The 12,363-nt window shown below is 41.8% G+C and overlaps 1 protein-coding gene across 11 annotated transcripts in view; it reads left to right on the plus strand.

Annotated features, from left to right (window-relative positions):
• Kif1b (kinesin family member 1B) overlaps window positions 1–12,363 on the plus strand; it is a 191,339-nt gene that overhangs the window by 166,433 nt on the left and 12,543 nt on the right. For all 11 annotated transcript variants that reach the window (XM_045150524.1, XM_045150532.1, XM_045150528.1 and 8 more), the window contains 4 exons: window positions 1,540–1,645; window positions 5,407–5,521; window positions 7,939–8,072; window positions 10,813–10,874. In XM_045150524.1, the coding sequence (XP_045006459.1) occupies window positions 1,540–1,645; window positions 5,407–5,521; window positions 7,939–8,072; window positions 10,813–10,874 (417 nt within the window). The remainder of the gene's footprint in view (window positions 1–1,539; window positions 1,646–5,406; window positions 5,522–7,938; window positions 8,073–10,812; window positions 10,875–12,363) is intronic.

Raw genomic sequence — 12,363 nt, forward strand, 5'->3', positions numbered from 1 at the left:
CGCATCGTTTGCAGTGGCTGGAGGCCCTGGCGTGCCCTTTCTATCTGTCTGTCTCCTTCTTTCTCTGTCAAATAAACAAATTTAAAAAAATATTTTATTTTATTTTTATTTATTTGAGAGAGAAAGATAGAGAGACAGAGAATGGTGCACCAGGGCCTCTAGCCACTGCAAACAAATTCCAGATGCATGTATCACCTTGGGCATCTGGCTTATGTGGGTTCTGGGAAATCAAACCTGGGTCCTTTGGCTTTGCAGGCAAGTGCCTTAACCACTAATCCATCTCTTCAGCCCCCCCCCCCTTTTTGATGGTAGGGCTAAAACCTAGATCCTCATGCGTGTTGAGACAAGTGCTCTTACCACTGAGATACCCCATCCCTTCCCTCCCTCCTTTCCTTCCAAACATTAAGACAAGGTCTCATTAAGTTGTTCATGGTGACCTTGAACTTTTAAAAGAATATATTACATGGTGGTGCATGCCTTTAGTCCCAGCACTCGGGAGGCAGGGGTAAGAGAATTGCCGTGAGTTTGAGGCCACCCTGAGACTACATAGTGAAATCCAGGTCAGCCTGAGCTAGAGCGAGACCCTACCTTGAAAAACCAAACAACAAAAAGAAGAAGAAAAAGAAGGAGAAGGAGGAGGAGGAGGAAGAAGAAGAATATATTATTTGGGTTGGAGAGATGGTTTAGCAGTTAAGGTGCTTGCCTGACAAGCCAAAGGACCCAGGTTCAGTTTCCCAGTACCCATGTAAAGCCAGATGCACAAGGTAACGTGTGCCTGGAGTTCATTTGCAGTGGCTAGAGGTCCTGGCACACCCGTTCTCTATATATATCTGCCTCTTTCTCTCTCTCAAATAAATTATATATATATATATATATGTGTGTGTGTGTGGGTATGGGTGTGTGTGTGTGTGTATATGTGTGTGTGTGTATAATATAATGTATGTATGTATGTATATAATTTGCAAGTAAAGAAAGAGAGAGTGAATGTGCATCTGGTTTTATGTGAGACTAACATATCAAACCTGGGTCATCAGGCCTTGAAAGCAAGCACTCTTAACCTCTGAACCATCCCCCCAGCCCTTGACCTTGAGCTTTTGATCCTCCTGCCTCAGCCTTCTCCCAAGTAGCTGGTATTGGCCTGAGCCCCACCAAGCCTTTTGACTTAATGAACTTATGTCTTGCTTGTTTTTTTTTATGTGTGTGGGGACATATATGTATGTACGTGTAAGGTGTGTGTGTATGGGCATGTACGTGCCACAGGGTATGTGTGGAGGTCTAAGGACAACTTTGGGGTGTCTATCCTCTCCTTCCACCTGCTAGAGACAGTCTATCTTGTTATTTTGTTTTTTCCACTTGACTTTATGATTGTCAGTCTAGCTGGCCTATGAACTTCCAGATTCTCCTGGTTCTGCCTTTCACTGCTGTATGTGCATTAGGACCACACATGTAGGTCATTTTGTGTCGTTTTATGTGAGTGCTGGAGAGTTAAACTCAGGCTGGCAGGCAATGCCTTTAACCACCAAATCATTTTTCTCTTAGGTCGCATTAGGAATAAGCCTGAGGTGGATGAAGCTGCAGTTGATGCCATCCTGTCCCTGAACATTATCTCTGCCAAGTCCTTGAAGTCTTCTTATAACTCTAGCAGGTGAGGCACCCTAAGGCACAGATGTTTCAGCCCTGTGGGGGTGAAGGGGAGCATGTTAGATTCCCATTTTGCAAGTAACTCCCAGTGCATATGGAGACTAATTTTCTTCTTCTTCTTATTATTATTATTCTTTCTTCTTTCTTCTTCTCTTTTTGAGGTAGGCTTTCACTCTAGTCCACGCTGACCTGGAATTCACTATGTAGTCTCAGGTTGGCTTCAAACTCACGGCGATCCTCCTACTTCTGCCTCCCAAATGCTGGGATTAAAGGTGTGTGCCACCATACACTGCTTCTTCTTCTGTTTCCAAAAATCTCTATTTCTTCCCTTGCTTCCTCTGCTGTTAAAAAAGAAAAGAATGAATTAGCAATAAACTTCCACTCCCCGGAAATGGAAATGTTCTAGCTGTGTGTTTAAGTAGATGTAACATGGTGACATTAAAAAAAAAAAAAAAAAAAGCAGTGGGGGGAGGGAGGCTGGAAAGATGGTTTAGTGGTTAAGGCGTTTGCCTATAAAGCCAAAGGACCACTATTCGATTATCCAGGACTCACGTAAGACAGATGCACAAGGGGGCGCACACGTCTGGAGTTCGTTTGCAGTGGCTGGAGGCCCTGGCGCCCCCATCATACCTCTCTCTCTCTGTGCCTCTTTCTCTCACTCTCTCTCTCAAATAAATAAAAATAAAGTAAAAATAAAATAAAAAGCCAAAGAAAGCTCAGCTTCATTATTGGTAAGACTAAATGGTTTTCAGTGAAATGGTTGCTGGAAAGAAAGTTTTCTCAGTTCCAAATAAAATGGAAGTGTACTCTCCATGGAAAAATGAAACCTGCCGGTTGTGGTGGCACATACCTTTAATGCCAGCGCTCGGGAGGCAGAGGTAGGAGGATTATCATGAGTTTGAGGCCAGCCTGAGACTACATAGTGAACTCCAGGTCAGCCTGGACCAGAGTGAGACCCTATCTTGGAAAATAAAAAGAAAGGAAAAGAAAAATGAAGTCTTTTATATTCACTTGTTGCTGCTTCTAGCATAGGCTTCATTAATCTCAGTTTTTACTTCTCATTTTCATTTATGTGTATAGTTTATGAACTCTTATTTGCAAAATTGCAAAAATAGTAATGGTAACAAACAATGCATAAAGCGTATAGCCATTATACTTAGTTATATTACACTGGAACTAAACTTCTTAGATCTTTTACTGACCTCAGCCTTAATCTCCTGCATGTTCTGTGGGCTGAGAGCAGTATTTTTTTGTTTTTGTTTTTAACTTGTCTGTGTTTCTTTCTGCCCTGAAATACTTGTTTGCATGTTGCCAACAGAAAAATAAGACAGTAGGTGAAATAAAATAAAAAGGTTTGGGGCTGTAGAGGTGGCTTAGTGGTTAAGGTACTTGCTTGTAAAGCCTAAGGACTCAGGTTCAATTCTCCAGGTCCCACATAAGCCAGATGCACATGGTGGCACATGCATCTGTAGTTCATTTGCAGTGGCTAGAGGCCTTGGTGTGTCCATTCTCTCTCTCTCCCTCACTGTAATAAATAAATAAAAATAAAATGTTTTTTTAAAAAAGGGTTTGGGATCAGATATGTGCTACTGACACTTAAGAAGCAAACATTCAGCCAGGCATGGTGGCGCACACCTTCAATCCCAGCACTCAGGAGGCAGAGGTAGGAGGATCGCTGTGAGTTCAAGGCCACCCTGAGACTACATAGTGAATTCCAGGTCAGCCTGAACTAGAGTGAAACCTACGTGGGGGGTGGAGGGGGGGGCCGGGGAGGGAAGAAGCAAATGTTCAGTTCTTTGAAGCTAATTGTCAGATATAGGAAACACCTCTCTAGGGAAATGGAGAGCATAGGATTAAAAAGGGCTTTTGTCCTAATTCTCTAAGGTTTAGTGTTTTAAGTTAAATTTAGGGAACTCCAGGTTGGATGTACCTTAGAGGGCTTTTCTGATATACCCATAGTAAAGTATGAATGACAAGGACCCTCGTTCCTTTTCTTCCCTGCACTGTTAACTAGTTGACTTAGTTTTCTCTTAGCTCCATTGCAACTTCCCAGTACTAAGTCCCATAGAAGGATTATTAATATAGTTGGTCTTCATATTCCCTTCTTTGTCTACCATTTTTCTTAATTAAAAGTCTCAGGAAAGGGCTGGGGAATTGGCTCAGCAGTTAAACACACTTGGTTGGAAAGCCTGCCAATGCAGGTTCCCCTAGTGCCCAAGTAAAACTAGATGCACAAAGTGGAACATGCATTTAGAGTTAATTTACAGTGCAGCACTCAATCTGACTACCTATTTCTCTCTCTTCTTTCTCTCTCTCTCAAATAATAAATATTTTTTTTAATGTTCAGGAGAGGGACCCATGTCATTGTCAACTCTTTATACAATTATGTCCCAGGGTTCTCTTGTTTGTCCACTGGAATCACTTTGCTTGTTAGCATATTTTGTCTTTATTTATTTTTCTTCTTTCTCTCTCTTCTTCCCTCCTTCCTTCCCTTACTCCTTGTCCTTCCCCCATTTGCTGGACTAACAAAAGCCTTTTTTGTTTTTGCAGGCTCTTTCTTGATAAGGATATTCCTAGGTATTTTCTGTTTGCTTTTTTGCACATAAGATTCTTGTTTATTAGAATGCCTTACATTCTTTGTTGCTTTGATTGCTGTGTTAATTTAGTGGCTTATTCCCACCTAAACCTAAGCTTTACCTAGAATAAAGAAAGTCCTCATTTTGCACCCAAGAATGCTATTCTTTGTCTCTGTGGTTCTTCTGAAGTGTATGATTTCACATGCAACTTCTCAAATGATTTTTAGTGTTCTAAATTATTTTCTCAACTTACTTTCTAAATTTGTCCATTTTATTATTATACTTCTTCAAATGTTCTTTTCTACACTGGAAAACAATATTTCTTCCCTCACTTCATATGGACTCTTGAGCTCTATTCTCTGTTCCTTTTTGTTTGTTTGTTTTTTGAGGTAGGGTTTCACTCTAGCCCATGCTGTTCTGGAATTCACTAGGTAGTCTCAGGGTGGCCTTGAACTCAGCAATCCTCCTATCTGTGCCTCCCAAGTACTGGGATTAAAGGTGTAGTGTATTCTACCACGCCCAGCCCCTCAAGCCTTTTTTTTTTTTTTCCTGAAGTCTTTTTTAAGAATATTTTTATATATTTATTTGAGAGAAAGAAGTAGAGAGGGAAAAAAAGAGTGAGAAAGAGAATGAATGGGCATGTCATGACCTCCAGCCACTGCAAATGAACTCCAGAAGCACATGCCACCTTGTGAATCTGGGTTTTGTAGGTCCTGGGGAATCAAACCTGGGTCCTTTGGCTTTGCAGGCAAGGACCTTAACCACTAAGCCATCTGTCAAGCCCCTTTATATATTTACTTACTTAAGAGAGAGGGAGGGAGGGAGAATAGGCACACCTGGCTTCTAGCCACTGCAATAAATTCCAGATACACACGCCACATTGTGCATCTGGTTTTATGTAGATACTGGGGAATCAAGCTTGGGTCCTTAGGCTTTGCAGGTAAGCGCCTTAACCACTGAGCCATCTCTTGAGCCTTTTTTTTTTTTTTTTTTTTTTGGTGGGGGGGACCTTGTCCAGAAGAAAACAATGTCTAAATGATGGGCAGGGCTAAATAAATGGTTCACCTACCTTCTGTAGTAGATGAGAGTTGCCTCTGTGATTGGCACATGACTGGTTAGGATACCTGATGCTCCTGCATCAAGATGATATCAGCTGCTTTTGCTTGACTCTGAACTTTTCTGACCTTAGGACCTTCTACCGTTTTGAGGCTGTGTGGGACAGCTCCCTACATAACTCCCTTCTTCTGAACCGAGTGACACCCTATGGGGAAAAGATCTACATGACTTTGTCGGCCTACCTGGAGGTGAGGAAAACTCTCAAGACTTAAGGGCTTTGACCAGACAGCCCTGAGCAATGGGCAAGTTACAGAATAAATGGGCTGTAACGATTCAGTTTATTTCACCTAGCTTATCCATAAATTATTTTATTATTCTTCGCTTACTGTTCTGATTTTCTAGATACTGTTGCAAGGCTGTTTCAGTCAAATGGTCACTTAAGCTTTAATAGCTTAACTACCATTCTTTGAAGAGTGTATAACTTTTTGTTGTTTTTTTTGTTTTGTTTTGTTTTGTTTTTTTTGGAGACAGGGTCTCCTAGCTCAGGCTGACCTGGAATTCACTATGTAGTCTCAGGGTGGCCTTGAGCTTGGGAGGCAGAGGTAGGAGGATTACCACGAGTTTGAGGCCACCCTGAGACTATATAGTGAAGCTCGAGGCTACCCTGAGACTACATAGACTACATAGGTCAGCCTGGGCTAGAGTGAAATCCTACCTCGAAAAACAAAACAAAAAATTAACTGGGTGTGGTGGTGCATGCCTTTAATCCCAGCATTTGCAAGGAAGAGGAAGGAGGACCTCCATGAGTTCAAGGCCATCCTGACACTACACAGTGAATTCCAGGTCAGCCTGGGCTAAAATGAGACCCTACCTCAAAAAACTAAAAATAAGCCCTAAGAATAAGCTGGGTGTGGTTGCACATACCTGTAATCCCAGCAGGATAGGAGGATCCTGTGAGTTTGAGGTCACCCTGAGACTACTTAGTGAAGTCCAGGTCAGCCTGGATTAGAGTGAAACCCTACCTCAAAAAACTAAAATAAATAAATAGCTGGGCATGGGGGCACACGCCTTTAATCCTAGCACTTGGGAGGCAGAAGTAGGAGGATCACCATGAGTTCGGGGCCCCCCTGAGACTACTTAGTGAATTCCAGGTCAGCCTGAGCTAGAGTGAGACCCTACTTTGAAAAACCAAAAAATAAATAAATAAGTAAATTTTAAAAGACTAAACTTCACCCCATGCTTTCCTAGTTATGACAGAACCTTGTAGTTGTTTAACTACCCAGACACTGGATCCAACCTGAATTTAAAAAAATTAATTTGAAATATTTTATTTTTATTTATTTATTTGAGGGAGAGAGAGAGGCAGAGAGAGAGAGAGAGAGAATTGGCATGCCAGGGCCTCTAGCCACTGTAACAAACTCCAGACAGATGTGCCACCTTGTGCATCATGCTTACATGGGTCCTGAGGAATCAAACCTGGGTCCTTTAGCTTTGCAGGTTAAGTGCCTTAACCACTAAGCCATCTATCTCTCCAGCCCTTAAAATATTTTTATTTATTTATTTTAAATATTTTTTTAATATTTTTTTATTATTTATTTTTTAATATTTTTTTAAATATTTAATTGAGAGAGATAGAGAGAATGGGCACTCCAGAACCTCTAACCACTTCAAATGAACTCCAGATGCATGTGCCCCCTTGTGCAGCTGCCTTACGTGGGTCCTGGAGAGTTGAACCAGGATCCTTTGGCTTTATAGGCAAACACCTTAACCGCTAAGCCATCTCTGCAGCCCTTGGGGAGGTTTTTGGTTTTTTTTTAATTTTTTTTTTTCTTTTTTTTTATTTGAGAGCGACAGACAGAGAAAGAGACAGAGAGAGAGAGAGAAGAGGGAGGGAGAATGGGCGTGCCAGGGCTTCCAGCCACTGCAGACGAATTCCAGATGCGTGCACCCCCTTGTGCATCTGGCTAACGTGGGTCCTGGGGAATCGAGCCTTGAACAGAGGTCCTTAGGCTTCACAGGCAAGCACTTAACCGCTAAGCCATCTCTCCAGCCCCCTTGGGGAGTTTTTTGTGTGTTTGTTTTTGACACACATAGGCCTCAAACTTGCTATATAGTTGAAGGTGATCTCAAATTCTTTTTTGTTTGCTTGTTTGGTTTTTGAGGTAGAGTTTCACTCTAGCCCAGGCTGACCTGAAATTCACTATGTAGTCTCAGGGTGGCCTCGAACTCACAGCGATCCTCCTACCTTTGCCTCCCCCCAGTGCTGGGATTAAAGGTGTGCGCCACGTCAAATTCTTGATGCTCCTACCCCCACCTCCTGTGTTTTGCATTTCCTGGTATTGCAGGTGTGTGCCACTATGCCTGCCCCCAGCTTGAGCTTTAGTCCCTGTCCTGCCACTCACCACCTCTGTGATCTAGGATAAGCTTTCTGTATCTCAGTTTCTTCATCTGTTAAATGAGGGCAATTATAGTGCTTACCCTCAAAGAAAAAAAAAAATCACCCATCAGGAATATTACCCAACCGTGAATGTACTCTCCATCGAATAGCTTTTGAAATCACTGGTGGAGTAGCAACCTTCAGAACACCACATCTGGAACTAGATTTTCCAGTATGCTACAGATGCTGTGCCTGAATTTAACTGGCATCCATGCTTACTGCTTTCAGCTGGATCATTGCATTCAGCCAGCTGTCATCACCAAGGATGTGTGCATGGTCTTCTATTCCCGAGACGCCAAGATCTCACCTCCTCGCTCTCTGCGCAGTCTCTTTGGCAGTGGCTACTCGAAGTCACCAGACTCGTAAGTTTGTTTTTCTGTTTGTTTGATTGACAACATCTGTGTATCCTGAGTTTTTGAAATAATAGCTTCTAGTTCTGTTTTGTTTTGTCAGTCTCACTCTAGTCCACCTAACCTGGCATTCACTCTGTAGTCCCAGGCTGGCCTTGAACTGCTATCTCTGCTTCCAGTTCTCTCTCTCCCTCTCTCTCTCTCTCTCTCTCTCTCTCTTTCTCTGTGTGTGTGTGTGTGTGTGTGTGTGTGTGTGTGCATGTGCGTGTGTGTGTTTTGAGGTAGGGTTTTGCCTCTAGCCCAGGCTGACCTGGAACTCACTATGTAGTCTCAAGGAGGCCTCGAACTCACAGCAGTCCTCCTACCTCTGCCTACTAAGTGCTGGGATGAAAGGTGTGCACCACCACACCCAGCCCAATTCTTTTTCCCACTACAGCAGAATGCATAGTCCTTATGTATCCCCAGTTTGCTATTTCAGGTCAGCTTACAGTAATTGATACCTGGAATGTAGTGACTTGTATGCTGGATTAATCAGTTGTTGATATATGGAGGAACTGATGGAAGGAAAATGTTACATTATAAGTACTTCCAAAACAGTTTTGCAGGGCTAAATATCATTATTAGTGATATTCCAGACAGATTACCATTTTCTTTTTAAGATTTATTATGTATATTAAGGCATACAAACATATATCAAGACTAATAGCATGCCTACTCATGCATCATCATCCAGCTTAATGCATAAAATAAGTCTCACTATTACTGTGATAAAGGAAGATTTAGTACTCCTATGCAAAAATTGTTAGAATATGTTGTGCAGAATTTCATTCCAGGCAAGGTTTCTTTCCTCTTATCAGCCCTTTTTTTGGTAAGAAAAGAACTGTTTCATTTTCATATTTAAAATCCCATAAAGGGGTTGGAGAAATGGCTTGGCGGTTAAAGTACTTGCCTGCAAAACCACAGGACCCAGGTTTGATTCCCCAGGACCCACGTAAGCCAGATGCACAAGGGAGCTCACACATATGCAGTTCATTTTTAGCAGCTAGAGGCTTTGGCATTTTCTTTCTCTCCCCCTCCCTCCCTCTCTTCCTCTTTCCCTCTCTCTCTTTCTCTCTCTCTCACTGAAATAAATAAAAATAATCTAAAATGTTGTAAAGTTTGGAAGCTGGAGAGATGGCTTAGTGTTTAAGGTGTTTGCCTGCAAAGTCAAAGGACCTCAGTTTGATTCCCCAGGACCCACGTAAGCCAGATGTACAAGGTGGTACATGCATCTGGAGTTCATTTGCATTGTCTGGAGGCCCATTCTCTCTCTCTCTCTGTCTCTTTGTCTGCCTCTTTCCCTCTCTCGTTCTCTCAAATAAATAAACAAAAAATTTTAAAACTTAAAAGAATAATAATTTAAAATGTTGTAAAGTTTGGGGGCTGGAGAGATGGCTTAGTGGTTAAGGCATTTGCCTGCGAATCTAAGGACCCAGGTTCAATTTTTCAGGACCCATATAAGCCAGTTGTACAAGGAGGCACATGCATCTGGAGTTCGTTTTCAGTGGCTAGAGGTCCTGGTGTGCCAATGCTCTCTCACTCACTCTCTGTCTCTCAAGTAAATAATAAATAAAAACTTTTTTAATGTTGTAAATTTGTGTTGTAAAAATACGTCATCTTATTTTATCCATGCTATTGAAGTAGCAGTGGTCAAAAGATTAAGATTAAAACAACTCTTAGGAAAAGACATATTACCTAGTTCAGAGTAGGGGGAAAGGAACTTGTAACAGATAAAAGTCTGTAACTATATTGGAGAAGAAACAAGCAAATGTATTTAATGCACTGAAAAGACCAGTGAGCATGGCAGTAATAGGAACCACCTGCCTGCATAATTTGTATACAGGGTTAAGATTTGTTGTTTCAGGGGCTGGGGAGATGGTTCAATGGTTAAAGATGCTTTTTGCAAAGCCTGATGGTCCAGGTTTGATTCTCCAGTACCCAAGTAAAGCCAGATGCACAAAATGGCAATACATCTAGAGTCCATTTGCAATGGCAGCAGGCTCTAGTGTGTCCATACTCATTCTCTCTCCCTCTGTACCTCTCTTTCTCTCTGTCTCTCAGATAAATAAAAAATACTTTTTTAAGCTGGGTGTGATAGTGTACGCCTTTAATCCTACCGCCTGGAAGACAGAGGTAGGATGATTAGTATGAGTTTGAGGCAACCCTGAGACTAAATAGTGAATTCCAGGTCAGCCTGGGCATGAAAACCCAAAAATATATTTAAACCAAAAGAAAGATGTCTTGGGCTGAAGGGATGACTTAGCGGTTAAGACATTTGCCTGCAAAGCCAAAGGACCAGGTTCGATTCCCCAGGACCCACGTTAGCCAGATGTACAAGGGGGCACACGCATCTGGAGCTCGTTTGCAGTGGCTGGAGGCCCTGGTGCCCCCGTTCTCTCTCTCTCTGTCTCCCCCTCTATCTTTGCCAAATAAATAAAATTGAAAAAAAAAGTTTAAGAAAAGAAAAAAAGAAAGATGTCTTGATTTTGTGCATAAGAAGTTAAGCAGTTATGGGGCTGGAGAGATGGCTTAGTGGTTAAAGCACTAGCTGGCAAAGCCAAAGGACCCAGGTTTGATTCCCCAGTACCCAGATAAAGCCAAATGAACAAGGTGGCACATGCATTTGAAGTTTGTTTAGGAAAAAAAAAAAAGAGAGAGAGAGATAAAGAAAAAAAAAGAAATTAAGCAATTATTCTACATTGTTTTCCAATAGCAATCGAGTCACTGGAATTTATGAACTCAGCTTGTGCAAAATGGCAGATACTGGTAGTCCAGGTAAGTTCTGACCATAGTGTATGCTTCAAGTATATTATATTATATTATATTATATTATATTATATTATATTATATTATATTTATTATATTATAGTAATTACATTATCAATAAAATGAAGTCTTGGGACTGGAGAGATGGCTTAGTGGTTAAAGGTGCTTGCTTGTAAAGCCTGGTCCAAGATTGATTCCCTAGTGCCCATAGAGCTAGAGTGAGACCCTACCTTGAAAAACCAAAAAAAATAAAAGAAAGAAAAGAAAGAAAGAAAAAATCTGAGATAATTAAGTTGATTTTGGCTTAGAAAGCTTTTTCTTTTCTCTCTTTTTTCTTTTTTTTTTTTTTTTCTTTTTGAGACAGACTCTCACTTAGACTGGCCTGTAACAACAGTGTTGGGACTATAGGTGTGAGCCACTATGCTCAGCTACTTTTGTTAGAATTTTGGGGGATTTTTTGGTTGGTTGGTTGGTTTTTGTTTTTTTTTTTTGTCTTTGTTTTTGTTTTTGTTTTTGTTTTAGGTAGGGTTTCACTCTATCCCACGCTGACCTGGAATTCCCTGTGTAGTCTCAGGGTGGCCTCGAAGTAACGGCAATCCTCCTACCTCTACCTCCCAAATGCTGGGATTAAAGGTGTGTGCCATCATGCCCAGCTTTTGTTTGTTTGTTTGTTTTTTGAGGCAGAGTCTTAGTCTACTCTAGCCTAAGTCACTGATTTGGAACTCACACTATATGCCAAGCTGGCTTATAACTTACAGCAGTCCTTCTACCTCAGTCTTTACAGTGAGTCACCACACAAAGCCCATGCTCAGCTGTTTAGAAAGCTTGTAATCACTAGCTCACCGCCTTAACTCAGAGGTAACTTAGCCATACAGCACTGCTGAGCAACATCACCTTTGCCTGGGAAACTGTCAGATTTCAGATCAGGACTGAGGATGTAGATTAATGGTAAAGTGCTTGCCTAAATTGTACAAGGCCCTGGGTTCAAGCCCAGAACCTCAAAAAACCTAAAAAAATAAAGTTCAGGGCTGGAGGGATGGCTTAGTGATTAAGGCATTTGTTTGCAAAGCCAAAGGACCCAGGTTCAATTCCCCAGGACCCATGTTAGCCAGATGCACAAGGGGGTACACGTGTCTGGAGTTCATTTGCAGTGGCTGGAGGCCCTGTTGTGCCCATGTGCCCATTCTTCCTCCCTCTCTCTCTCTCCCCCTCTCTGTCTGTCAAATAAATGAATAAATAAAATAAAAAAAAATATAGTTCAGGCCTGGAGGCATGGCGTAGCAGTTGAGGCACTTGCCTACAAAGCTAAAAGACCCAGGTTCAATTTCCCAGGACCCACATAAGTCAGATACACAAGGTGGCACATGTGTCTGAAGTTTGTGTGCAACAGCTAAAGGTCCTGGTGCACCCATTCTCTCTATTCCTGTCTCCCTCTCCCTCCCTTCCTCCTTCTCTCTCTCTCTCTCTCTCTCATTCAAATGAATTAAAAAAGAAAAAA

The sequence above is a fragment of the Jaculus jaculus genome, chromosome 5 (assembly GCF_020740685.1).
Source record: "Jaculus jaculus isolate mJacJac1 chromosome 5, mJacJac1.mat.Y.cur, whole genome shotgun sequence".
NCBI lineage: Eukaryota > Metazoa > Chordata > Mammalia > Rodentia > Dipodidae > Jaculus > Jaculus jaculus.